Source organism: Delphinus delphis, chromosome 19 (genome assembly GCF_949987515.2).
Source record: "Delphinus delphis chromosome 19, mDelDel1.2, whole genome shotgun sequence".
Lineage (NCBI taxonomy): Eukaryota > Metazoa > Chordata > Mammalia > Artiodactyla > Delphinidae > Delphinus > Delphinus delphis.
The window spans coordinates 31,686,047-31,713,849 of record NC_082701.1 but is presented as its reverse complement, the minus strand read 5'-3'; the positions used below and the strand labels follow the sequence as shown (position 1 = coordinate 31,713,849).

Genomic DNA, 27,803 nt, shown 5'->3' with positions numbered 1-27,803 from the left:
ATTGATTTAATGGAACCAACACTCTTTGTTTTCTTGTTTAGTAAATCTCGCAAAGATCTGCCTTCTTATTTAGCAGAAGGCTCTAAACTGCAGTGACTGCCCTGGTCATCACGCTTGGGAGTGAGACCATTACTTCTCCGGAGGTAAGCTGTTCTGAGAAGCTGCCGGCTCCTCTGGGAGAAGGAAGACGTCTTCTTAGGACCTGGACTGACCCAGGTGAATGCTGCAGCCTTGGGGGGCTGTGGCACGTGCCTGCGTTGAGCTCTGTGTGACCACTGGGCGGCCAGCCAGCCTGCATCTATTTCCCAGCAAATGGACCTGCTAAAAATAAGCAGGCAGCCAGATTCAAAATAGCCAGGTCTCCTCCCCACCAGTGCTAGGGCCGGCTCTGCATTCTTCTGCAAGGTTTTTCCTGCGCCTGAGTGTCCTGGGCCTGGGGTGGGAGGCCCTGGGGGAGGAGGCCATCTTCACTAGTGAGCGAGTGTGAAGGCCGTTAGACCTCCAGTGTTAAATGCCACTACAAACCTCTTCAGAGGTTCAGGTTTAAAAAAGAAAAAAAAAAAACCACATGCACACAAAACCAGGGCAAAGAGAGCAGCTCATACATGAGTCTGTGCCCAGAGAAGGAAGGTAGCAGCGGGCCTCGTGAGGGCTGCCGCTGTGTGTGTGCGTGAAGGCAGCCCCTTCAGGATTCAGGGAAGGTGGGTACATCCTGCACCCCCTGTCCAGGCCTATCAGACCGGGTGGAGCAGGGAAAACGGTGCCTTACCGATGCACAAGTCTGTCTGAGTGAATTGGCTCAGGTAGGGCCCTTCCAAGTTGAAGGGCCGAGGAAGTGAGGGACTTTCCTTGACTCGTGAGAAGTGGGGCTCCCCGTGAGGTGCCCCCAGGCCGCCGCGCCCTTGGTGAAACCCACTAGCCTCCTGAACCCGCCACCTTTGGGTGGGGTGTCTGCTGATCCCGGCGGCCCCTGGCTCTGTTCTTGGTGGAGCTGGCTCCTGAGGCTATTCACGGTCCCCTGGTTGCTGGGAAAAAGTACACGAGCCCTGTGTTCCCCTTCTTTCTGGGGATCTCATACTTCTTTTCTCAAGCGCCTGGAGCTCTCCCTGTCGGGCGGTTCCTGTCCCTGTGGGCGTGGAGAAGAGGGGCCACTGCTGCTCCCCACGTAGAAGCAGCGGCTCCTGGCGCCCCAGCTCTAGTCCCTGGGGTGAGTGGTGGCCACTGGGATCAGGTGGGACATTCAGGGTCCTGTGGGGTGGCTGACACTGCTTCACGGTGGCAGCATCACCCCCCTTCTCTGAGGCCCTTCTGGCACAACAACGGGGTATTTGTCTGGCTTGGAAATGCAGAACGTGTCTCCTGAGCTGTCATTAGCTGAGTAGCCTGTTGGGGGGCGGTGGGGGGGCTATAGATGGTGGATCCGGGGGCTTGTGCCTCAGTCTCTTGGGGACCGAGCTCGGCTGGCAGGGTTAGGTGGGCAGGTGGCAGCGGTGTCCCTGGGCAGCAGGCAGGGAACACGTGTCATGGCCCCAGGCGGCTGGTTCTGTGCGTTCAATCTGAACTAGGGCTGGGAACGGAACAGATGAGGCGGCAGGGGAGGCCAGGGACGTGGTGGGCTGTGGTCTGGGTCGCGGTGTGGACCTCGTGGAGTGCAGAACCAGAGCTAGACTGGTGGTTTGTGTTGGGCCTCTGCCCTATTGTAGTGTAGCCAACTTCTGAGATCCTGGGGGTTGGATGGGGACACCTGCTGGAGAGCAGACCCCTGTGATTGGCTTTTACTTCCAAAGGGGGGGGGGCTTCTTCCAGCTATTTTGAGAAGCAGTTTATGTCTTGGTAGCAACTCCCCCCTTACACACACACACACACACACACACACACACACACACACACACACCACCCCCCCCCCCCATGTAAGTCTGTGGCCTTGGGTCCTTGGTGTGTAAAGTGAGGAGACTGCCCCCTATGGGTAGTTAAGACATAGGATTCTTTTTCTTCCTCTCCATCCCATTCCATTTAGTCTTTTACCTGAGAGCAGAGAATTGCTGGAATACTATGGGAATCACAGCTATAAGCCCTGCTGAAATGGGATTAGAATAATAAGGAATTAGAATATAACTTTACTGACGAGGAGAAAACCTGTGTTCAGACCCCAGCCCCACTTCCTGTGGCAGGTGATCTGTTGGGTGGGACTTGATTTCCTGATAATGGGCCTTATCCTGAGTGTGCCCGTCCCCCATAACCTCTTTTCCTTCTCACATTTCATTTTATTTATTTATTTATTTTTATGTGAAGGACGTTGAACAGAAAGCAAATCTCCATAATCTGCCACCACCTTTTTGCGGGCGTGTGCAGGTTGTTCCAGAACAGTGGCTTCCCCAACTTGACTGCACAGTGGAAAAAAAAAACAAACCCGATGCCCAGGTTTCACCCTCAGGTTCTGATGTAATTGTTCTGGGTACCACTGTGAGATTTTAAAAGCCTCCCAAGTGATGCTGGTGGGCAGCCAAGTTGGAGGATCTCTGTTAAAGAAATTTAAAACTCTCTCTTTCCAAAAGGAAAAAGGGAACACTATCCCTATTTGCAGATAAGGAAAAAAACAAGTTTGGGAGGGTTTGTAGGATACAAGATCAATGTACAAACCTTCCCCTCTTCCACAGCTGAAAGGTTTGGCCTGGATCCTTCCCAGTTTTTCCATGGGATTATGTGGACATAGACATCACGTACCCACAGTGGTCTACCGCTTTTATTTTCTGTATCATGGCAAGTTTTCCATGTCAGTACAGGAGAATCAGCCTCATTTTCCAAAACTGGTATGACCATGGAGTCTACGATAGATTTAGCAGCCGTTGCTTTGAGTCTTGTTTCAAATGGTACCCCAGTGAGCACTCTTATATAGACCTCTGCCTGTGGTATTTTTTTTAAGGAAAGATTCCAGGTGTGGGATTTTGGGGTCATAGGGTAGGGTCATCAAGGTGTTTTGTGTTTTTTTAGTTGGGGTATAGTTGTTTTAGAGTGTTGTGTTAGTTTCTGCTGTACAGCAAAGAGGAGTCAAGTTCCCTGTGCTATATATAGCAGGTTCTCATTAGTTATTTGTTTTATACATAATAATGTATATATGTCAGTCCCAATCTCCCAATTCATGCCACCCCGCTCCTTTCCCCCCTTGGTGTCCATACATTGGTTCCCTACATCTGTGTCTCAATTTCTGCCTTGCAAACAGGTTCATCTGTACCATTTTTCTAGATTCCACATATATGCATTAATATACGATATTTGTTTTTCTCTTTCTGACTTACTTCACTCTGTATGACAGTCTCTAGGTCCACCCACGTCTCTACAAATGACCCAATTTCATTCCTTTTTATGGTTGAGTAATATTCCATTGTATGTATATGTACCACATCTTCTTTATCCATTCATCTGTCGATGGGCATTTAGGTTGCTTCCATAACCTGTAATTAGTGCTGCAGTGAACATTGGGGTGCATGTGTCTTTTTGAATTATGGTTTTCTCAGGGTATATGCCCAGTTGTGGGATTGCTGGGTCATATGGTAATTCTGTTTTTCTATTCTACTGTTCTCCATAGTGGCTGTATCAATTTACATTCCCACCAACAGTGCAAGAGGGTTCCCTTTTCTCCACACCCTCTCCAGCATTTATTGTTTGTAGATTTTTTGGTGATGGCCATTTTGACCGGTGTGAGGTGATACCTCATTGTAGTTTTGATTTGCATTCTCTAATAATTAGTGATGTTGAGCATCTTTTCATGTGCCTCTTGGCCATCTGTATGTCTTCTTTGGAGAAACGTCTATTTAGGTCTTCTGCCCATTTTTTGATTGAGTTATTTGTTGTTTTGATATTGAGCTGCATGAGCTGTTTGTATATTTTGGAGATTAATCCTTTATCCATTGATTCATTCGCAAATATTTTCTCCCATTCTGAGGGTTGTCTTTTCGTCTTGTTTATGGTTTCCTTTGCTGTGAAAAACTTCTAAGTTTCATTAGGTCCCATTTGTTTATTTTTGTTCTTATTTCCATTACTCGAGGAGGTGGGTCAAAAAATAGGGCCATCAAGTTTTAAGAGGGGTACAAACTTCTCCTTTCCTTGGCCTGTACAATGCCTCGTCTGCACAGACTCATTAAAGTGGGTTCTAGATTTAATGTGGAGTAGAACCTGAGTTCAACCTCTTGGCTGTGTGACCTGGAGTTATTTTAACCTTTAGGATGGTAATGCATATTGCAAACCCGGTGGTTGAGGATTAAGCAATGCAAGGGAAAGCATCTAGTGAGGTTCCGTGTTTGAATTTGAAGCTCTAAGGTAGCATCATTGGAGTTTTGTGCCTGAAGGGATGAATATAGTCTTCTGAGCCCTGGCCATTGTTTAACTCTGCTTTGTATTTTCCAATTCCATTGCTTCATCTTCAGATATTAGCAAGAAGGTTTATTTTTACAGATGAAGGAGTTTCTGGAGATGACCCCTCCCACCCCTCCCCGACCCCCTCACTTTGGAGCAGAACACTTTTCCTAGTCCTTCACAAGCTGTCATGTTGCTTGTGAGTCCTTTGCTGGTCTTGTTAAATGGTCTGGGGTAGAGCTGAGATACTGTATTTAGAGCAGTTTCTCAGGTGATGCTCAGTGCTTCTGGTCCATAAACTGCACTTTGAGAAGCAGAGTCTCCAGGACTTTTTTTTTTTTTTGTGCAGTGGTTAAACTTTTTTTGCCTCGGTTGAACATTAGAACCACCTGGGGAACTCTGTTCTGGGTTTTCCCGAGAACATTGATATAAGAAAATTAAACATTGATATAAGTAAATAAGAGTTGTTAAAGCATTTACATTCATCTCTGCAACAAAGCACAAACCAAATTAAGGAGTAATTCACCATATCAGTGGAGGATTTTTGGTTTTAAGAAGACTTACAGTTTTTGCAGACAGAATAAAATTTGCTGTATGGGAGGCAGAGGATACAAGTGTGTATTCTAGAATAAGTTTGTCGCATACCTCTAATGAGAGCTAACCTGCTTTACAATGATTAACACGTATCTCAAGTGATCTTATACCAGCCATCCTTTACAAGGTGTGTCCCCACCTTACAGGTGAAGAAAACAGTTCCCTGTCTCCTTTACGTGTCTCCCGCCTTCCTCTAGGCTCTTATTTCTACTTACCGGGATCTAACGGACTCTAGGTCTTCAGCTTTCTTTCGCTTAATACTCTTTGTCCTGCTCCCAGAATAAGCTAGAGACACAGTTTGGTGTGTGTGCCTTGCAGACCAAAGCTGGTTCTCTGTTGTCTACAGGAAAAAGTCCAGACTCTGCAGCGGGTGCAGGACCCTCATCGAGCCCAGTAAACGACTTGACTCTCAAACATGACCGTATCTCCACGCCACTGTGTGTTTTACTGGTCCCTCACCTTGGAGTATCCCCTATCCTTTTTCTGGGGCGGCTGCGTTGTGTCTTCGTTGCTGCGTGTGGGCTTTCTCTAGTTGCGGCGAGCGGGGGCTACTCTGTTGTGGTGCGCGGGCTTCTCATTGCAGTGGCTTCCCTTGTTGCGGAGCACAGGCTCTAGGTGTGCTGGCTTCAGTAGTTGCAGCACGTGAGCTCAGTAGTTGTGGCGCACGGGCTTAGTTGCTCCGCGGCATGTGGGATCTTCCCGGACCAGGGATCGAACCTTTGTCCCCTGCATTGGCAGGCAGATTCTTAACCACTGTGCCACCAGGGAAGTCCTCCCCTATCCTTTTAAAAATCTTACTCATCCTCTGTTCTGACTTTACTGCTGCGTAACTACTATTTCACTGACTCATGATTTTGGGGGTGCACGCAAGGGACATGTACATGTGGATTCCATTGGTATTTAAAAATGCTCCAACACCACCTGGATAGATAAGTGCTCTGGGAGTTTAGAGAACTAAAGCACTAAACATAACTAGTCCCTTGGGGGAACATAGGGAGAATTTGGCATCAAGAAGTGATGCAAGGGCTTCCCTGGTGGCGCAGTGGTTGAGAGTCTGCCTGCCGATGCAGGGGACGCGGGTTCGTGCCCCAGTCCGGGAGGATCCCACATGCCGCGGAGCGGCTGGGCCCGTGAGCTGTGGCCGCTGAGCCTGCGCATCTGGAGCCTGTGCTCCGCAACGGGAGAGGCCACAACTGTGAGAGGCCCGCGTACCGCAAAAAAAAAAAAAGAAGTGATGCAGGAAGGGATTTGGTTTCAAGAGAAGGCTCAGCTTGTTTCAAGGGAGTGTGCATGGATGAGGGAGCAGAAGCGGGGGGAGGTGTGTCTTCCTGCCCACCCACCTCCAAGGATCACCCAGAGTCTTGGGTGTGCCGAGAGGGAGGGATGCTCCTTGCGGGGTCAGGGAAAGTGGGGGAGCGAGGGCTCTGCCAGAACCTGTTTGTCTTTGCTGTGCAGTCGCATCGGGGATCCTCTTACCTGGCTCTCACAGCATCCCCTTTTCTCTCCTGTTCTCGCAGGTATAGTTACTTCAGGCCTCCAGGATGGCGATCCAGTTCCGCTCACTTTTCCCCTTGGCACTGCCTGGAGTGCTGGCGCTCCTCGGCTGGTGGTGGTTTTTCTCTCGTAAAAAAGAGCACTTCAGCAGCCACAACAAACAGATGGGGGCCAGCGCTGTGAAGCTGAGGGCTGGCCCTGCCACGGAGGACGCGCTTCCCGCGGAGGACCCCTGTCCTGGAGCAGCGGCCCCGCCCCCCGGTGCCGCCCAGCCGCCGGAGAGGGAGCTCCCCACCGCCAGCAAGCCCCCTGTGGAGCCGCCGGCCCTGCTGCGGGCACACCCGGCCTACCGGCGACCAGAGTCCTCGGGCGGCCTTCCCAACACCGCGGACACGAGGTTTCCATCAGGACCATGCAAAGAGGACAGTGCAAGGGTGGAGCTCGCTCTGACGGGTGACGAAGCCAAGTGTGCTCCTCTAGAGTGTCCCCTGCCGTCCCCAAAAGGCGTTCCGTTCCCCCACGAAGCAGCTGAGGTGTGTAATCGAGAGACCGTGATGGGCAGGCCGGCAGGGCGGTGCCAGCAGGGCCAGTCTGCAGCGCCCGCAGAGAAGGTGGACCCTGGGGAGAAGACCAGGGAGATGGGTGGCGCCGAAGGCACAGGTGACGCGGTGACGGGAGAAAACGTGCCGGAAGAAGGTCCCGTGTCCCGGGAGCAGGGCCCCGAGTTGCCGAGCAGCAGAGCCCCCAGCCTGGCTCCCTTGGGAGGAGGGGGAGAGAAGGGGAGCAGCCTGCTGGCGGTGGACGAGGACCCCGTGGGGAAGTTGCTGAGTAGCTTCGTGGAGTCGGCCCACTCGGAGCTGGCAACGCCCGATGAGACACCAGCGCCCCGGGTCAGGGGGAGCAGAGGCTGGGACGGAGACTTCAGCCGGGAGCTGGGCAAGGAAGAGACCTTGGACAGAAACGAGAAGGTCGAGCAGGCTGCCTTCCAGATCATCTCCAAAGTGATCCTGGAGGCCACCGAGGAGGTGCTGAGCACCACGATGGGCAGGATCGCGGGTCGGATGCATCCGGCCTCGGCCGCTCAGCTCCAAGGGCCGAAGGAGGAGAGCTGCGCCCGAGCCCACCAGAGAGCTGCCCTGGGCCAGGATGCCGCGGAGCCTGCTCTGGCCACAGCGGAGGCAGCCACGGGCCCGGTGGACGCCGCCTTCCCCTCTGCAGACCTGCCGGCAGAGGATCTGCCCCCACCAAAGACGTACGTGAGCTGCCTGACCAGCCCCCTGTCCAGCCCCACCAAGGACAGGAAGCCAAAGAACTCCGCGCACCACGTCTCCCTGGCCCCCTGCCCTCCACCGGCTGCCTCCCTTGGAGAGTCACTGGACGAGGCAAGCATCCTGGCAGAAGATGCCGCTTGTGTCACCTGCGTGTCCAGCAACGGCCAGGGTGTCCCCTCCGTGGCCTCTTCTGGGCAGTGCTCAGATTCTGTCAGCACTTCGGGGCTCGAAGACTCTTGTACAGAGACCACCTCCAGCCCCAGGGACAAGGCTACCACCCCGCTGCTGCCAGAAAGTACTGTGCCCTTCAGCAACGGGGTGCTGAAAGGGGAGCTGTCGGACCTGGGGGCTGAGGATGGATGGACCGTGGGTGCGGAAGCAGATCATTCGGGAGGTAGGAGGGCCTGGGGTGTCCCTCAGAGGACCAGGGGTCTCCCTTTATTTGGTCGGGAAAGGCAGCCGGCCTGCCTCTGCTCCTTGTGCAAGTAATGACGCTCTCCAGTGCTGTGTCCCAGCCGGCCTGCAGAAAGTCGGGGTACAGCATAGAGCTGGTGGGTAACTGAGAAGTTAGGCTGCCCTGAACCCCAAAGCCACGGGAACTGTAACTTGGTTCGTCAGCCAGGGACCCTTCCCAGTCCTTCCGAAGGAACCAGCTCAAAGTTGGGTTCACCCATTAACCTGAGTGTGTCTCTCTCTTAAACGCTAACCTCGTAATAGCTTTTTTTCTAAAAAGGAGAGGCCTCCTCAGCTTTAATTCCCTTGAGTACCAAGGATGGGTAAGCTTTTTTTTATGGTTTATTTCCTTTTAATCATGTGCTTGTTCCCATGTCTCCGCCTGCTTTCCTTCTCCAGAAGCTCTTTCGGGGTAAGTGCCCAGAGAATGGCCACAGCCTTGAATCCTCGCGGGAGGCTCACGCCTCCCTGCGTGTTGCTGTCACCTATTCCTTCGCAGAGAACCTCAGGCATTTCCTTTCTGTGCAGCTGCAGTTCCACCCCCGGGAAAGGGGCACTTTGGTAACGAAGTGTCCACTGGGTTTTTCGAGTGCTGACCCCAGCGTAGACAGGTCAGCAGCTCCTGTCCCCGGTTTTGCAGCTTCCCTGGGGTATTTTCATTGATCTCACGGAAGGAGGCCATGGATTCCCTCTGTGGGTATCCAGCTTGCTTGTCCTGGAGCCACTCCCTACCGTTGCGGCTCCAGGAAGGTCGGGACTCTTGGGAATATCACTGCTTTCGGCAGCATCTGGTGTGTACCACACGCTACAAGTCGTCACCTGTAAGATGCTGTTGTTAAGGCGCTGCTGTTTTGTGTGTACCTCCAAAAGAAAAAAGAAATGCTGCTGCTCACGAGTGTAGGAAGCCAGAGACCGTAAGGTGCACCCAACTTCAGGGATGTTAAAATGCTTTAAAATTGTTTTAAAGCATCTTAAAATGGGTGAAAATCTTTTAGGAATAAAGGAGTTTCCCTTTGCCTCTTGCCCCTCAGCCTCACCATGCTGACTCCAGTTTGATTGTAGTAGCTACTCAGATGTGTCCAGGCTGCAGGGGAGAGAGTGGTGAGCGGGGAGGTGTGGGCATGGCAGGTGGGAGCGTGGTGGAGCCACCCACTGAGCACTAGCTGTGCCCGGCTCCAGGCTCGAGCCTTCCAGCATTCTCCCGCAGTAGCCCTGCCTTGGGCGCGAGGAGGTCGAAGCTTAGAGTGGCCCAGGGACCACCCAGCTGAGTGGAGCCGGCCTTGCCGGAGTTCCTGGTGTGGTTGGAGCTGCCTCTAGGTGTCACTGGGGTGACAGGCGCGTCCTGTTCCGTCGGGCAGCGGCTGGGGGCCGTGTATGAGCCAAGCCCCCCCGTCAGCCACCTCTGGTCCTAGCAGGTCGGCTAAGCAGGCTTCTCTCCGAAGGGGTGGCGTTCCCTGCGTGAAGCCCGTCTGGGCCCCCGGGGCTGAAGGAGTCGCTTCACGGGGACTCGTCCTTAGCTGGCAGCAGCGCCTGCCTCCCCGGCATCCAGGTAGCAGGTGGATTGCTCGGCAGGGGCCTGTGTCCGTCCAGGGTTTGGAGAAACGGTGTGGAAAATAACCTAGTTAGTAGACGCTGAGGAACGACCTCCTGGCAGTTGAGCCTTCCATATTGAAGCCAGAGCCACTTCTCTGAAGCTGGTGTGGCCCCCGTTTTCTGAGATGGGCCCCTTGGCACACCCCGCGCGGGAGTGGAGCAGCCCCTGTCGGAGCCAGTCCCGCTTCCCGCTCTCTCCTCTCGGGACCGGGACCGAACTTTCGCTCCGGTTTTGAGCGGGGGTCGAAGACCCCCTGGGCCCAGAAGAGCACTCAGAGGGGCGGCACGAGTCAGGCCTAAGCGGAGGGGAGGGGGGCCTCCTTCCGTCACCTTCTCTAGCAGGGCCCTGTCCGGGATAAGGGCCGTGGAGGACTCTCTCTAGCTCTGCTTGGCGGAAGGCCACCGCCTGTGTGCCCAGGCCTGGGGCCTTGGGGACCAGGGGCCCTTCGTCTGAGGGGCTGCCTAGTTGGAAGGGTGTGGACCAGCTGTGACGGGTTGGTCTCCATGGGGACCTACTTCCAGCTGCTGAGACCGTGGGACCTGCCGGCCCCCCTCCCCCCCGTGGGCCCCCCTTCCTGGGCCAGCGTCGCCCTCTTCGTAGTTCACCACTTGTCTCTGCTCCAGCAGCTGTGCTGGGCGCGGCTGCCAATTAAGCAAGTGGGACTGTAAGTGACAGGCTAAAATTAGGTGTCTCTACACCCCCAGGCCTCCTTTCATTGGGGGCTGTTCTGAGCCTTCTAGACTGTGAGTTGACAGTCACCTGCCAAGTTTGAGGGAGGGGGCAAGGGGCGGGGGCCTCCCGGGAATGCGAGTTTGGAAGTTGGATGTTATTAACTGCTCCGGCTGGTGTCTGTCTGTGTGTCTGTGCGTGTTGCTTCCTCCCCTGCAGGTTCGGACGGGAACAGCATGGATTCGGTGGACAGCTGCTGTGGCCTCAGGAAGCCTGACGGTTTCCAAAATGCCCAGGCAGGCTCCCATCCCAAGAAGGTCGACCTCACCGTCTGGGAGATCGAGGTGCCTAAGGTAAGGGCTGCGAGCTCTCGGTGCCCCCAGGCTGGGGTCAGGGGTCTGAGGGAGGGGCCGTAAACCGGAAGAAGCCCCCAGGGAGCCAGAGGCCGAAGGGATGGGAGCGCTCCACTTTGCCGGGATCCAGAGAGCTTCCTGCAGAGTGGAATCCCTCCGGCTGCCTTCAGGAGCATCCTCTTCCCACTCGCAGGCCTGCTCCCCTCCTCTGGGGCTTTTCTTGTGGGCCTGGGACTCAGATCTGTTTGGAGATGGCAGCAAGACCGGACGGAGGGCAGGGGCCGGCCGGGAGTCCCCTCGCTGCTCTTCTCGTGCTCTCCGATGCAAAGTGTGTTTTATGATTGAGCACAGCATAAACTTGTATCTTAGAGGGCTTGAGAAGTATAGCCGTGTAGGAAGAAAATAAAAATCAGTCTCTAATTCCACCCCCGAGAGTGACGGGGAAGACTTCTATTTCCTTCTCATCTTGCACCCTGTGGTTTTTAAACAAAACTAAGATTCTGTTGCTCTAATTAATGCCTTTAAATATTTAACAATTTAGCTTTCTGAGTTATTCTTTGAAAATGTAATTTTAACTGCATTATGCATTGTGTGAATGTCAATTTACTTCACCAGTCCCCCAGTTCCAGCGTGCTTAAGTGGTTTCTAGCTTCTTTTCTAACTTATATCTTACTAGCTTGATCTTGATGGCTGTCTCTGGGGCTCAGAAATAATTGGCCGACTGCATTCTCCTGAGGCTCTTAGCCTCCCACCGAGGTGGAGACTTGGATTGGTTTGAACTCGGGGTCTAGGGGGCTGCTCTGCCCTGCGGTTCTGGCTTCCTGAGTTCTTTCTTCCCCTGGTCACCCAGATGGCAGTCCTGCCCTCTTCTCCTTCAGTGGTTGCAAAGGGCACACCCAGGCAGCTCTGGGTGAGGAGTGACCATGTCCCTAGCGGCTCCTCGGGGTGGGGTCGTTGGGGAATGTTTCAGGGCTCGTCTTAATGTTGTGGCTAAGTTTGGAGCCCAAGGGCTCTTTCATAGACTTTTATTTTCAAATCGAGCCTCTTTTTCGGACCTGAGCAGACTTGGAGGAGTGGACGACTTGTAAATCAAACTTTGTGCTAGTGAAACATCTCATAGTGTGGATCTGGGAGGAGAAAATACTGCCTCTGCAGCTTCTGAATACGGGCCCCACTGTCGGGGATGAAATGGAAACTGCCCAGGCCTGGAGCCATACTGCCTAGTTCAGCTGCTTAGTCGCTGTGTGAGCTGGGCGAGTTACTTAACCCCTCTGGGTTTGTTCCCTCAACTGTAAAATGGTGATAAACACATGCTGTTTGTTTCATACATTTATTCTGAGTAAATGTAAGTGCTTAGAACGGTGCCTGGCAAGTGAGTGCTGACGTGTTAACAGATATTATGTTCGAGCCTGACCTGGTATAAAACAAAGGCAGGTCTTGGGGATGCAGGGAGTTGATTTCTCACTGAGTTCTCGTCTTTCTGTCTCTCTGGAAGCACCTAGTTGGGCGGCTGATTGGCAAGCAGGGACGGTATGTGAGTTTTCTGAAGCAGACGTCTGGTGCCAAGATCTACATCTCGAGCCTTCCGTACACCCAGAACGTCCAGATCTGCCACATAGAAGGTCAGTGGCAGCTGCTGCCCTGTGTTGAGTTTTCTTACCTGAAGTGTAAGTAACTTGAAGCGTTTGAGTCCCGGTTGCTCCCCTTTTGGGATTTAAGTCTCTGAGTGGAAAGCCCTGCTCCTCACCCTAGGTGAAGGGAGCGGGGCTTCCCTTTACCCTCCTTTCCACTTCTGGTGCTTGAAAGAGACTCGGGTCCCCCCTGAGTCTGGTCTTCTGGTCAGGAGAGGTGTGGGCACTCAGGGGCAGGCCAGGGGTCCTGGGTTGATGGTCGACGAAGGCTGGGCCTCCCTGGCGGCTAGGCTCCTGTTACCGTGAGTGTAGTCACAGCAGTAGAGGTCTCGTTTGAAAGGTCAGCAGGCGGCCAGCTTCTTAGATGCCTTTCATCCGGAGGCGAGGCCGGGCATTCTGGCACATGAGAGATGTACCCGAACTCTAGGAAAAGTCCCGTGCAGTGGGGGGTGTGCCTGAGTGCCCTTCTGCTGTCTGTCTTACCCTGTGGCTGTGTCCTGCTTCCCACACCCCACTCAGGCTCTCAGCATCATGTGGACAAGGCCCTGAGCTTGATTGGGAAGAAGTTCAAGGAACTGAACCTCACCAACATCTACGCTCCCCCACTGCCTTCGCTGGCCCTGCCTTCTCTCCCGATGACTTCCTGGGTGAGCATGCCTCTGGGGGCCGGGGCTGCCTTGCCCCTTTCCCCCAGCCTACCCCAAACAGGAGACTCCCAAGAGCGTGGGCCAGGAAGGCCGGGAGCACCCTGATGCCGGTGCCCTCTCACCTCTGCCCTCCACTGGTCAGTTCTGCTTCTAGCCTGTGCTCTGGATCGGGTTGGGGGCCACAGTGCTGGTCGGAAGGCACAGGCCTCTCGGTCCCTGCTGCTCGGAAGGACCACTCTCCCCTGGCTCTGCCGCCTGGGCACCCTTCGTGTTTTCAGGGCGTTTGCCTAGAGAGGATTGTAGTCTGTCCAGACTGGGTGTGTGCAGGCTGGCTCGGGACTCCTTAAAGCTGGTGCTGTGTCCTGGATCACCTCTGAGACCTGGTTGGGACCCACCGTTTTGGGCTCGAACGGGCTCTTACTGTGTCGTCGTTCCTTCCTCCTAGTTGAGCCAGGTCTAGCGGTGGCCCTGGCGAAGGCTCCCCTTCGCCTTCCTGCCTCACGGGAGGTTCCTGGGTCATAAAGGAGAAGAACCCCTGCCTCCGCCCCCACCCCGGAAGCCCTGGCGGAGGGGTAGCGGGCGCGTCGGGGGCCTGCGTGCTGGGGCTGCAGGCTCTCTGGGGCCTGTCATCCTTCCCTGCTGTGTGCCCCCAGCCCTGTTGAGCCCCGTCTCACCGGGAGTAGAGCTGTAGGGTTCTGAAGGCCGAGAACACTGCATTTCACAGGCGGAGTGAATGTGCAGCTCCAAGCTGGATTTCGTTTAGGGGAGGGTATCTTCCTCCCTCCAAAGACCCTTGTGCTTTGCGGGGAGAGGTGAAAGTAAGTGAGTGGTTGGTAAGGCTTCCTGCCCTTGTGCTCTGTGGCTGGGTGGGACTGGAGAGGTGCCTCTCAGCCAGCAGCGCTGAGAGGACGGGGGCAGGAGCGGGGGGAGGCACAGAATTCTCAGCCAGAGGCTTTTTGTGGCCACCTGGCTGGGAGGTGGAGTAGATGCCCTACTGTGTCCATCCGGCGCACCTGGATGTTGCCTTAGTATCAGGGAAACTAGTGCCTTAAGGACAGTTTTTTTTTTTTTTTTTTTTTTTTTTTTTTGGAGAGACCAGTCTTGGCCTCTTGTAGGGTCTTTAGCATGGGACCTCACACCGAGCAAACCTACATTCCAAATCCCAGAGTGGGAATGAGTTGGGAGGATGTCTGTGGAGAGTCGAGAAGAACAAATGACTCGGACTGTGCAGACCTTGACAGTGGACCTGACCTCAGGCCTCTGCTTGCTGGTAGAAAGGCAGAGCAGAGAGATGCTGTCAAACCAGAGCTCCTGGGGTCAGCTGCAGGTCCCAGTGAGCTGGCTGAGGGGTCCGAGGGCTGGTCTACCTCTTATTCTTGTTCTCAGTGGCCACCTCATTCCTGTTTGTCTTCCCTGGGTCTTACAGACTCTTGAAGAGGCGAGGGAGGGAAGTTGTGCCCAGGCCAGTGGGAGGCGGGACGTTGCATCCACAGCTGGCTCCTGGGAGCCTCTCTGCCCAGCTGAGCTGAGGCTGCCTCTAGTGGTTACTTGTGGTATTGCAGGGCAAGGGCCACAGTGGAGCCAAACACTGCACGGCTAAAATAGTTCTCCTTGAACCTCTGTCAGCCTCTGGGTGCCATGTTGCTTTGGGTAGTCATGCCTTTTTCAAAGATGTGCCAGTTCAGACACTTCCCCTGGGGCCTCAGTGCTCATCCCAGACATGAGAAGAGTTGCTGCCGTGCTCACCACCCCTCTCCTCTGCAGCTCATGCTCCCGGATGGCATCACTGTGGAGGTGATCGTGGTCAACCAGGTCAATGCCGGGCACCTGTTTGTGCAGCAGCACACACACCCTACCTTCCATGCGCTGCGCAGCCTGGACCAGCAGATGTACCTCTGCTACTCTCAGCCTGGAATCCCCACCTTGCCCACCCCAGTGGAAAGTAAGTGCTGCCCTGGGGGTCAGAGGGGAACCTGGGCTCTGGCCAGGCTTGGGGAGAAGCTTTGGGGGGTCTCCTGTTGTTCTGCCCTTGGTCTTGACCGAGAGGAGGCTGTTTTGGACCCTTCATGGGAGCAGCATCCCTGGGTTCTTGCTGTTGGCATGGAGTGTGCTGGGCTGAGTTTCCTGGCTAGCCCAATATGGCGTTTCCATCGGCTGACGGAGGAAAGGGGTCAGAGTAGAGTGTTGGCACCAGCTCTGCTACTTACCTGTTGAGTGGGGCTGATCTAGGAATTGCAGTTGGCTACTGTGTGTGTTAAACATGCACAGTACCTGATGCAGATGCAGGTCCCATAGAAGATCCCCAAGTGCAGCAAGTCCTGTGGTGGTTTGGGTCATCTCTAGTGGACAGGTGAGAGAGTCAGTGACGTGCCCAGGTGGTCCCTGCGCAGGAGCTGTTACCTTTGTTGCCCTCGTTAGCGGGAGGGAATCGAACGTTGAAACGTGTCTCTAACCCACCCCATCAGGGACTCCTAACCTGGAGCCCCCAGAGGGCTTTAAGGCGTGAGGAAAACCTTTGAAATTTCGGTAGCATTTTTTATGGGTTTTCTTTTAGAGGAATAAGGATTTCACTTTTGTCAGATTCTCTGATGTTGCTTCAGCCCAGAAGTAAAGAGCAAACTGGAGTCCAGGAGGTGACTACGTCAGGGGCTGCCTTTAAGGGTTAGGACACGGCGTGGCCAGCTGTGTCACAGACCCCCCCCCCCCCCTGCTGCGCCAGGGTGTGGTTGGTGACGCTGTGGGGCACTTGCTCTCTGGCCTGGTTGGCTGTCCCGGGCATTAGTGCTCTCAGTGCCTTCCTGAAGCAAAGGCCAGAAGAACTGGGGTTTGGGCCTGGGAGCCTTCTGATGGGCCCTGCATCTGAGTTGTCGTGGGCCAGAGCAGGTGCTAGCAACCAGCCATTGAGATCTGCACTCAGAGGCTCTCGATGTTTTTCTGGGACATTCCCTTAAAGAGTAGAAGGCAGAGTTGCTGGTCCATTCCCTGAATTGTGGAATTTACTTGGTTTATTCCAGTTAATCTGTGTCTACCTCTGGCTTCAGTGAGTCTCAGAGTAAACAGATGTGGATGAACACTTTCTGGTCTGGGTAGCTTTTTGGGCGGCGCAGATGTGAGGCGGGCCAAGTCCTTCCCTTGGGGGATGCTTGCTGTCGCCCTGCCCTGCGCCGGGCCTTTGCACATGCTCTCGTCCTGCCCTGCAGTAACGGTCATCTGCGCTGCCCCTGGCGTGGACGGTGCCTGGTGGCGAGCCCAGGTGGTGGCCTCCTACGAGGAGACCAATGAAGTCGAGATTCGCTACGTTGACTACGGTGGATACAAGAGAGTGAAAGTAGGCGTGCTCCGGCAGATCCGGTGAGTCGGGAGTGGTTTCTGCAGAGCTGGAGCCTGGGACGTGGGTTGACTCTTCCCTGCTGCTGCCTACTCTGTTTTAGCAGAGTATGATATAAACAAACTCCATGCTCGCCTCAGCCAGACGGAGCTAGAAAGGCCCGTCTGGTAGAAGAATTCCCCCAAGTGTCATTAGGCAAAAGTGAGGCGGCTTCTCTTGGGGAGCGGGATGCAGGCAGCGCCTCTGAGGCCAGGCCTGTGGCAGGGCGAGCTGGGTGCTGTGGCCTGCTGCCTGTCGTGTGTACCTCTGTGTGGCTTCACCCTGGGTTGTGGGGGTCACGGTGCTAAGCAGAAGGCGAACGTCAGCCCAGAGTGAGTCAGCCGTGAAGTCCCTGTTCAGCTTGTGCCTTTCTTGCCTTTCTAGGTCTGACTTTGTGACCCTGCCGTTCCAGGGAGCAGAGGTCCTTCTGGACAGCGTGATGCCCCTGTCAGGTAACAGGGGGGGCCTCTGGCTTGGGGGGGTGCAGGCAGGTGTTGAAAGTAGGTCTTCCTCTTTGAGACCCTCGTTCTCACCTACAGGGCTTAAGCGCAAACAGATTGCTGCCACTCTTCCAATGGAATAGGTCTGGGCGGAAGCCTGAGAACTCGCATTTCTAACGAGTTCTGCAGCGATGCCAGTACTGCTGGTCCGTGGACCACCCTTTCAGATCCACTGTTCTAGACTCTGCCCAGGCCTCCAGCTTTGAGAGGCTTCCGGCTTCCAACAGAGGCACCTACCAGAACGTGGCTCATAAGACGTTCCCAGACCTTAATCCTGCCCCTCCCGTCCTCACTGCCTCTCGCCTTGGGTATGTCCTTGTACAAGGACGTGACCTGTATAACCTGACAAAGAATGTGGTCTGCGTGCCCTGCCCACTTAGAGTCACTGCCTGAATTGGGCTGTGTGGCCAGCTGCATCGATCTGAATTCCACCTGCATCACTCTGGGAGCTGGTTGACCTTTGGCCACTGGCCTGTGTCTCCGTGCTCTCGCCTGTAAAGCGTGTTCTTGATTTGGTGTGAGAACACATACAACGTGCTCAGTCCACATGGCCCCCAAATAAGCGGTGGCGGTGGTATTTCCGCTGAAGGCAGAGTTTCTGTCCCTTTGGCCCTCCGTCCCCCAGCGGTTGGCATGCAGCAGGCACCCCGAGTGTACCCACGTGGAGCCCCGGGGAGGCCTGGGGCTCTGAACCTGGCGTAGGTGTGGCTACGCCCCATGGAGTTCTTAAGTCCACGGGAGTGTGTGAAGTCTTCTGCTTGGAAAACACCTGCAAGCTGTGTGAGTGACGAGTGCCTCGCCTCAGTGAGAGTCTAAATGCTGCTTTTCCTTCTAAAGATGATGACCACTTCTCACCTGAGGCGGATGCAGCTATGAGTGAGATGACAGGCAATGCAGCACTGCTGGCTCAGGTGTGTGGCTGGTCGGGGGGGGGGGGGGCAGGGGCGGGGGGCAGGCCGGACAGGGTCTGTCTCAGGAGCCTCCTCCCTGGCATCTGCAGTCCCTCCCGGCCTCGCCTAACTCTCTGGGCTTCTTGGGAACTGACTTTTCGGTGCCTGCTTTCCTGTGCCTCACACCCCGGGTTGGCCAGCAGTCTCTAAGGAGAGGTGCATGGGGTAGCTTTTAAACATGGTGTGGAGGGTTTGGTTTTTGTTTTTTTTTTCAGGTGACGAGGTATAGTCCAACCGGCCTTCCTCTGATTCAGCTCTGGAGTGTGATTGGAGATGAAGTGAGTTCTGTCCTTCTTTCCCTTTTAACGCCCAGAGACGCTGTTGGTGGCCACAGTTGGGAGTAATGCTAGTGTCATCTTAGTGGGTAGAGGCCGGAGGTGCCGCTAAACGTCCTACAGTGCACGTGACAGTCCCCACAGCGGAATGTCCGTGAGCCTTCCTGGACCTTGTCCGTTTGGGTTTTCTCCTTCATCTCCTGGTACTAAAGCCTAGATTTCCTCAGCCTATTGGAAAGGCTGTTTGCATGCCGACAGAACCTGTAAGTGAATCCCCTGTTGGCCCAGAAGATGAATCAAATTTCCACCCCATGACTCAGGCGCCTGCTGTGAGGGGGGAACCCACGCTGGCTTGGGAAGTGGTCCCTGGTGCCGTGGCCATGCTCTCCAGAGACCTTTCTCTCCTAGGTGGTGTTGATAAACCGGTCGCTGGTGGAGCGAGGACTTGCTCAGTGGGTGGACAGCTATTACTCGAGCCTCTGACCCCCTCCCCACGCCGCTTCTGGAGTCTTTTTTGCACTGTTGAAGTTGGGCTTGGTACTCAAGGCAAAGACTTTACATCAGAATTACAAACATTTGTCCTCCCCCGAAAGTCCTTTCTTTCTGTACTGTAGTCATGTTGAGATGTTCCGTCTCTGAGACAAGGAAAGAACTGTGGGTTCTTTTCAAAGCCATAGGATGGCGCGTAACAAGCCAGTTGGCTAAACCTGGTTGCAAGCTGTTTATTTAAAACAAAAGCGGAAGGAAAACCGTCTCAACCAGGTTGTCCTGCCCCCCCCTCCATTATTCCTATTTCCTCCGCTACCCAGACCCAAGCCCCTGTGGCAGACGGGCCAGGGGAGGTGTCGCTTGCTTGTGGGGAAGGGTTTCTTTTACCTTCAGAGTCTATCTTCAGGGAGCAAGACACGAACTGACTGATGGGCATCGATCACTTGTACAGCTTACAAATGAATTTATGATATTTAACCGTTTTTTATAAATTCCGTCTAGGTCTCTAAGAAGGCAGACTTTTTAATGCATCTGTAAATACAAAGCAATCATACCTCCAGCCTCGGTCAGTGGGAGAGGGGGGAACTGTTGTCTTGCCAATCCTGTTGTAATTTGTAACCATTTTCTATTTGTGCAAACTCTGTAAATATGTTTAAAAAAATGTAATTATTTTGTACAAGATACACTGGAGAACAAAGGGAACCCACGATTTTTCCACATCCCATGTTGTCTGTGAGCAGAAGTTACTTGTGCCGGCTACCGCTGCCCGTCCCAGCTCCCATCGCATCCTGCATACCTGACAGGGTGACTGTATGGTATAGGTGTGATCCGGGGATTTTTGTTTTTGTTTATTTTCTGTACAAATTTGTTTAAAAAAAAGGAAAAGAAAAAAAAGCAGCTCATTGAATTACCTTGCAGTGGTGTGTGTTTGATTCTTTTTTAGACTGCATTCAGCACTGTGCGGTTTAAATAACTTAAGCTTATATAAATCTCAAATTGTATACCTTGTAACTTTGAGTCCATTTTTTTCCATGGTGAAAAAGGGGAGTGAAGGATGGTTGTAAGTGTGATGGGCTGTAGGGTCCCAACTAAACTAGGAGACCCATGGCTCCTTTGAAGACAGTTTAGCCAGAAATCTCCGTCTGGTATTTTCCCTGCCTTTGCCCCACACGGTGGGAGCCAAGCTTCCTCTGGCTTCCCCCAGTGACGGTCTCAAATAGCCAGGCTTGAGTTTAAAGCACTGGTTTCCCCAATTCTTTGTGCATTCCTGATAGATCTGTGAAGTTATTTAAGGTACTGTAGTGCTAAGAATGATATAAAAAAAAATACATTTACATGGTGAGAGCAGAGCTAAGTCTTGATCCAGGGGCCCCGCCTCTTAAAGGTAGGTCCAGGCCTCTGTGCCTCTGGGCTTGCCCACCCCTCCAGGGGTCTCTGGGGAGCTGAGATAGCCCTGGGGTCCTTCACACTGAAGGCATCCTTCTGCAGAGCTGCAGCCACTCTCCCAAGCTGTGGGGACCAAGTGGTTAAAATAAAAGCCTCAATTTCCCTCATCTGTGGGATCAGATAATGGTACCAACCTCGTAAGGCAATGAAATGAAATGGAAGTGTTGGGTTGGCCAAAAAGTTCGTTTGGGTCTTTTTCTGTAGGGTGTTACGGGAAGACCCGAATGAACTTTCTGGCCAACCGGATATCTCTGCTTGCACAGAGCTTGGCCCACTGCCAGCTCTCATGTGGTCTTACCTGCCAACAGCCCTAAGTCCCAGCAGCAGTTGGGTGTGACTTCGGCCAAGGCGGATTATACTCAGGTCTCAGCTTTGTTCCCTACAGTTTGCATCACTGGAACAGGAAAGGGTGTATGGGAGCCTTCAAGCTAGTTTGAGGAGGGTTCACAAAGCTGGGTGTGTGGGTTTGGTCTCTATCTTTGTGAGCCATGGAGGGGTTTTGAAGGTGGGAACCACGTGATTCTGGTGCAGGAAGGAGGATGGGCGAGGTGAAGGAGCAGAGACCAAAGCCAGGGTGGTCCAGCCGAAACAGGCTTCCTCTGGGGTGGCTCTTGGTCTGACAAATGACGGGGTCAGGGTCCTTGGCTAAGGCCCCAGGACGGGGTAGGGGAGGCCGTGGGGATGCGGAGGTGGGCTGTGCTTGGTGTCTCGGGTTTTAACCTTCAGGGGTGGAATATTGGAGGGAAGGTGAGTTGGAAGTTGCTGAAAGGCATGTACTCTTCGGATGAACACTTCTTAGATTGCTGTGGGCCTTTGATTAATTGCCAGAGTTCTGAAAACGTTGAGTTTGACCATTTTGCCGGTAATCTTGTTGCTTTTACAGAGGAGCGGGTTTCCGGTTTTACAGAGGTGCTTGTTCCACCCGGCCAGACGACGACCCTCCGGGCGAGTACATTTTTGATATGTTCTTTGAATTACCTGTGGGCCATCCAGGGGCCAGCTGAAGTGTGAACTTGACCTCTTGGGAGAAGCCGGGGCTGGAGAAGGGTGTAAGGGAGAGGTGGGTGGCTGAGCACGGGAGCTAGAGCATCCAGCCTGTTCTCGTTGCAGGTGTTTGTGTGCATTGGAGCCCTGTTGGGTACGGGTGGAGTGACCAGACCTCGTGGGGTGTCAGCGTGGAGGCTGGGTTCTGGGGTTACTGCTGCACCTTGTACAGCTTAGAGGTGGCACCTAACCACTGCAAGCTGAAGATCGAACAAGGTTTAGCTGGAGAACTTCCTGTCAGACGCCGTGCTTTTTTACAGGTAATACTTATTAGTCTCATGACAACCCAGCGAGGCAGGGCCTGATGCCACAGGTAGAAGATTGAGACTAGACCAGTTTGCGGATGGAGTGGAGCTGAGGCTCAAAGCCAGGTTCTCAACCATGACTGCTCTGCAACAGCATGAGGATCATGCCTTGTGCCGTTTCCCCGAACACACACCGCAGTGGCTGATGGACCAGCCCACAGGAAAGCTGTGGAACTGAGAATTGGAAAAGCGCTGGCAGGAGAGATCCATCATTTTGCCTATTTTTATGTAAACAAGTCCAGGAGAAACTTGGCAGCATCTAGGCCAGAGAGTGAACATTTTTAACTCTATGATGATCAGAAAGTAAGACTAAGAGTACGTGAACAAGTCCACATAAAGGATGTGGACAGAAAATTGAAAACCCAGGCCCGTTTCAGGACCAGTGCCGTCCAGTAGACATAGTTTAAATTTTTAGGAGCCTCAGTAAAAAGGAAAAAGCAGATGAAATTAATAATAGTTTAACCCGTTTTTCCATCATGTAATGGACTTTAGAAATACTGAGATAGTTTACAGTGTTTTTATACTAAGTTTGGAATCCCACGTGTGTATTTTACACTCCAGCCTGTGGGTTCAGACTCACAGTAGCACAGGTGCTCCACAGCTACAGGTGGCTGGAGGCTGCCAGTCTGTACAGCTCAGGACTGGACTCTTCCATTGGTCACCATCACACCAGTACTAACAGCCTCATGGATATGTTTTTACTCAAAAAGTTCTAGGGCTTCCCTGGTGGCGCAGTGATTGAGAGTCCACCTGCCGATGCAGGGGACACGTGTTCGTGCCCCGGTCCGGGAAGATCCCCCATGCCGCGGAGCGGCCGGGCCCGTGAGCCCTGGCCGCTGAGCCTGTGCGTCGGAGCCTGTGCTCCGCAACAGGAGAGGCCACAGCAGTGAGAGGCCCGTGTACTGCAAAAAAAAAAAAAAAAAAGTTCTAGATTCTTTTTTGCATTTATTTCTCCAGATGAACTTTAGAATGATTTTTGGGGGGAGGGGATCATGGAAAACGTTCTATCACATTTGAAAATAACGCATATTGTTGGTTTGGTATAAAGTGTTATGTACTCTATCAAATTCAACTTGTAAATTATTTAAATCTTCTTCTTTTTTGCTGTCTCCCTCCACCACCGCCACCCCTTTTTTTTTGCCTATACTATCTGTCCATTTCTAAGAAAAGTACATTAAAGGATTGTATATTGGTATTATCATGTTTTCCTGTTTTTCCTCGACAGCTTCTTTTTATAGGTTGGTTGAAGCTTAGTTTTAAAAAGCTCGCGGGAATTCCCAGGTGGTCCAGTGGTTAGGATTCTGGGCTTTCACTGCTGTAACCAGGTTTAATCCCTAGTCAGGGAACTGAGATCCTGCAAGCCACGTGGTGCGGCCAAAAAATAAAATGTCTTCCTGTTTGGTTCTTCTTGTTTTGAACTTATATTCAAAACAAAAGCATCTTTTCTCTATCGCTTTACAGGAGGTAGGTGGTTTGTAAACAGCACATTGCTAGAATTTTTTTTTTTTTTGGCGAAATCTGGAAAGTCAATATAACTTGTTGATTGTGATCACTGTTGCAATATTATTTGTCATTTATTTGTCCTATTATGTTTTCTAACTGGCTCTTTTTTTGCTTTCATCATTATTTGTCAGAAGTTTTCCCTGTAGTAAGTTGGCATTCAGCATCTTGATTCTATGTTATCAGTGGATTTCAGTTATCCACTTTCTCCCTGAATAAGAAGAAACTCAGCAGAATGTCAGATTTTTGCCTTTTCTACAAGTGCACGCGCACACACACACACACACACACACACACACACACACTGTCTCCTGGGTTTTGTTGAAATCATCTAGAATTCAGTTCAGGATTACAAACTTTTCACGTATGCCTCTATCTCAGGAATCTTTCAATGGTGATATTGAACTTCAATCACGTTATCAAGAAAGTTTTTGGTCCAACTCCCTATTGGGAGCTCTGTTTGCTCACCTGTTTCTTATATACCTCTTCCCAAGTTCTTTATTTTGATTCACTTCTATCTGTTGTGTTTCTTTTGAGTTTTTTTGTTTTCTGAACAGGTATGAATCCTTGCATGTATGAATCCTGTCTTTTTGTCCTGACACACCAGTGTTTGTCAGGCTGAGCATTTCTGCTGGAGTGGACACCTTATTGCCAAAAACTCCACCCGCTCTCCCCCCTGCACACAGTAGGATTGCACATATTGGCACTTGGGCATCTCAGCAAAAGGTGGGTCGAGGTGGCCTTTGTCCCAGGGCAGATGCTTCAAGAGCCAGCGTGTGACTCACTGGGCCTCTCCCTCTGGCCCAGCGTCCACCGAGTTCCAAATGGAGACTAGTCCATGTGCCTGGGTCCCGGCATGAAGATGGTGTAGGACAGAGCTGCAGCCAGCCCAAGACGGGGTGTGGTGTACAAAGCAGGTCTGGCGTGAGTCACGAGGTCTGGGCGTCTCATGTGGCCCATCCTAGCTTGTCCTGAGCAACAGAACCATTCTGGGTCCCAGACTTTCCTCTGAGGACTCCAAGCTCTGGCCGTGGCCTTGGAGCAAGTTCCTTGCCCTCTGTGTCTCCTTAACCGAATTAGACGAGCACAGAGGTACTTGCCAGGTTTGATTTTAGACTGGTGTGTAAGGGCCTTCCTGGAGACTCCTCTTAATGAGGCCGACTTATTTTGTATTTTTACAAAGCAGATGATCTAGGAGAGATCTTGGCTCTTCGTTGCTAGCAATAGGCCCCCCTGACATCTGGTGGCGACAGACGGCGTGTGAGAAGCTGGGGAAGGCAACCACCTCCTACCTCGACCAGGGATGGGTTTCTCAGCTCTCCCGGCCCCCCTGACTTGGTGAAGGGCAGGAGCTCTACCTATTTCCACTGGTCTCTTCCTCTCCATTGAGTGCCTGCCGTATGCCAGGCATCCTGCTTAGAGGGCTGCAAGGATGGGGCGCACTCTGGCCCTTTAAGAAGCATCTCTGTTTGGGAGGTGGGCTCCGTGAGGTCTGCACAGATGGTGCTTTGCTGTGGAGCTGCCTTCCTTCACTTCCTATGGGATCCTGGCAACCACTGGTTGAGGTGGGCACCCGGGGCTCAGAATCAGCAGAGCTGGACTTGAACCCAAGCCTTCCAGACTTGCCTGCTTTTCCCTGCATGCAGTACCTCTGCTTCACTTTATGGAGCCAAAGGAGCCATGTGGACGAGGACGAGTGAGGCCAACCTTCCTGTGCTGCTGGGGGGGCTCCCGGCAGGAGGTGGCCTCCACCAGGCTCCGCTGAAGGAAGGGGAGGCCAGGGAAAGTGGGGGGAGGGGAGGAGAAGCAAGTCCCTCCTCCTGCTGAGATGGGGCTTGTCCCGTGGGTCTGGCTCGCGGCACTTGGACGAGGGGCTGGTAGAAGAGCGGACGCAGCTTCACAGCAGGCTGTCTGCAAATACGTCCTGTGCGCGAGTTCTGTCTCTGTTTTTGGTTTTTTTAAAGGCAATGAATGTACACAGTACACAATTCCAAAGATACGTGAAGATAACAATGCCAGGCTGCCTCCTTTCCTGTCCCCCAGACACACATTTCCTCTCTGGGGAGACTATTATGAGGTTCTCGTGTTCCTATTCAGCCGCATGCGTGATAGTGTGACGTAAACACGGTCACAGCCAGGCCTGTGTTTGTAAATAGTTTTACTCTCACACGGCGACGGCCATTGTTCACCTGTTGTCTAGGGCTGCGTTAGTGCTGCAGCCACGAAGTTGAGAACCTGTGACAGAAGAAGCTGCCTTGCACAGCCCCAAATACCTAGTCCTTTACGGACAAAGTTGGCTGAGCTACCCCGCACTGTAGACACGTGTGCACTTGTCCCCCCAGTTTAAAAACCCAACTCAGTATGTCCTGCCTCTTCCAACCGTGAAGTCTTCAGACGTTGAGAATTACAGAATCTTGAGGTTCCTTGGGATTCTCTGTAGGGGCAGCTGTGTGTCTTGTAGACTGCCCCCTGCTGAAGGCTTGTTCCTGGTTGGGTGACCAGGCCAGAGCCCTGGGTGGACCAGGAAGGCCCTCACTGGGGCAGCAAAGTGTGGTCCACAAGCCCAGTGTGCTGGCAGCACCTGGAGAGAGACTCAGGCCCCCCACTGACCCACATCTTCGTCTTAATAAGACTCCCGGGGATTCGTGTGCACATCGGGGTTTGAGAAGCATGGGTCCAGGCGGGTGGCTTGTGTCCAGCCCTGGCTGCGTATTGGAACTGCTGCTAAAACTACCAATGCCTGGGACCTGTTCTCAGAGATGCAGGTTTAACTGAGCTGGGCTGCAGCCTGGGCACTGAGGTAAATATATATACATGTGTGTATATATATTATTACCCTTGAGGTACAATGTATACTCTGTATTTGTGTGTCAAGTGCACAGATCTTGAGTGTAGATTGTATACATTTTTGCATATAGTTACACCTTGGGTAACCACGCTCTGGCGAAGATAAAGAGGAACATTTCCCGGAGTTTCTCTCATGGAGTTTTCTAGTCAATACTCCCTCCCCCAGGTAATCATCATTCTTTTATCACCTCAAGATTAGTCTCACCTGTTCTGGAACTTCATATGAATGGAATCATCGAGTAAGCACACGAGCATCTTGTAACATCTTGTAACCTAACCTCCAAAAGTAACAGGAGGTTACTTTTTCAGACAGTCTTTCTCAAATCAGGGGCTCATGCCATCTGCTTCAGAGTTTACTTGGAGTGACTGTTAAAAATGCAAAGTGCTGGGTCCTACCAGAAACTCTTAAGAATGGGACTGGGAATTTGCATTTTCAATAAAACCCCCAGCTAAACTCCTGCCCTCTTAAGTTTGAGACCTACTGCTTCTAGAACTTGGGGCAATTTGATTTCCTTCTTTAACCTGGATGCCAGGAAGTGTTGAGGACTGTTTTGGGTTAAATTAAATTAGCAACTAAATATCGTGTAACCTGGGTGGCTGTTTTGCTGTCTGCCAGTGTGTCAGAGTTGTCATGCCTTAGGTTAGAAGAATCTGGGGGACAAACACCAAAGTCTGTACAGTTGAATTTCTGGCTTCAAAAGACTTGTCCTCCAGTCTCAGTTCTGCCTGTGGTTGCTCAGAGGATGAAGAGAAATCATTTAACTTCGATAAAAAAGCTTACCTAAAAAAAAAGTAGAGATAACAAAGGTTTAAGTACTCCCCCGCAAGCCAAGAATTTCTTGGGTAATATTCAGGGTCTGCAATTCGCCCAGCACAGATTGCTGCCACTGTGGTCGTAGATCACTAGATGGCGCCATAGCACAAGTTTCTGGAAGTATTGACTACCAACCGATTTGTCTTCGAACAGTGGTTCTTCAAGTAAGGTCTCAATCTCAGAATTTATTAGAAATGCAGATTCTCAGGCTCTACTCCAGATCTACTGAATCAGAAACTGTTTTAACGTGCCATCTAGGTGGTTCTGCACGCTTAAGTTTGAGAATCACTGTCCTAGAATCTACCTTGGGGTAGCTTGGATAAATGTGAGTGGAAGTGGACAGAGGTCTTGCTGGAGAGGGGTGAGCAGGGGCAGGGGGGAAGGCTGGGGAGGGGGACAGTGAAGGTCGCTGGTGCAGGGACATCCACGTTGTCCATATTTGGACAGGGCTTGTCCAAATAGGGGAGCAGTTAAGGAACAAGAGACTGGCTGGCGATTTTTTCTTTTTCTTTTTAGGTTAGGCATGTCAAATGGTGTCAGCTGGATGGAGGGGAAAAGGGGGGTCACTAGGGAACCCGCACTTTAGATGAAAGGTCCTGGAGCAGGAGCAGAAACACAGAGGCTGACCAGCCTGTGTCCCCACTGTGGCTATTTTTTCTACCCGTTCTGAAATTTCATCAAAGCAACCACTGTGTTAATGGACTAAAATCTTGCAACCCTCCCAAGATGATCCAGGAAGATGGATGCTCAGAAAGCAAAAAGAACCTTGAGACTAGGTGGAAAAATCACGAGTGTATTAAAATCGTATTTCTAGGGCTTCCCTGGTGGCGCAGTGGTTGAGAGTCCGCCTGCCGATGCAGGGGACACGGGTTCGTGCCCTGGTCTGGGAAGATCCCACATGCCGCGGAGCGGCTGGGCCCGTGAGTCGTGGCCGTGGAGCCTGTGCGTCTGGAGCCTGTGCTCCGCAGCGGGAGAGGCCACAACAGTGAGAGGCCCGTGTACCGCAAAAAAAAAAAAAAAAAAAAAAAAAAAATCGTATTTCTATCTTTTCAGTCCTATCTGTGTCCTAAGGGGAGGCCAGTGCCAGAATGAATTCATATCTTTTTCTTTTTTTGACACAGACAAAAATTCCTTTTGCAGGTGGCCCCACCTTCAAAGGGGCAATGCATAGTGCAAATAATTTTTTTCAGCTATGACATGTACAGTT

At 52.5% G+C, this 27,803-nt stretch overlaps 1 protein-coding gene across 2 annotated transcripts in view; it reads left to right on the top strand.

Annotated features, from left to right (window-relative positions):
- Positions 1-19,651, top strand: part of AKAP1 (A-kinase anchoring protein 1) — a 32,169-nt gene extending 12,518 nt beyond the window's left edge. Inside the window, exons 1-11 of one of the 2 annotated variants that reach the window (XM_059998095.1) lie at positions 5,224-5,384; positions 6,465-8,106; positions 10,648-10,781; positions 12,277-12,403; positions 12,932-13,059; positions 14,824-15,001; positions 16,260-16,410; positions 16,811-16,878; positions 17,764-17,837; positions 18,092-18,154; positions 18,560-19,651. In XM_059998095.1, the coding sequence (XP_059854078.1) occupies positions 6,489-8,106; positions 10,648-10,781; positions 12,277-12,403; positions 12,932-13,059; positions 14,824-15,001; positions 16,260-16,410; positions 16,811-16,878; positions 17,764-17,837; positions 18,092-18,154; positions 18,560-18,634 (2,616 nt within the window). In that variant the 5' untranslated portion in view covers positions 5,224-5,384; positions 6,465-6,488 and the 3' untranslated portion in view covers positions 18,635-19,651. Of the gene's footprint in view, positions 1-5,223; positions 5,385-6,464; positions 8,107-10,647; positions 10,782-12,276; positions 12,404-12,931; positions 13,060-14,823; positions 15,002-16,259; positions 16,411-16,810; positions 16,879-17,763; positions 17,838-18,091; positions 18,155-18,559 lie in introns of those variants that run through there. The other variant, XM_059998096.1, reaches the window with a different exon arrangement.
- Positions 19,652-27,803: the final 8,152 nt, after the last annotated feature.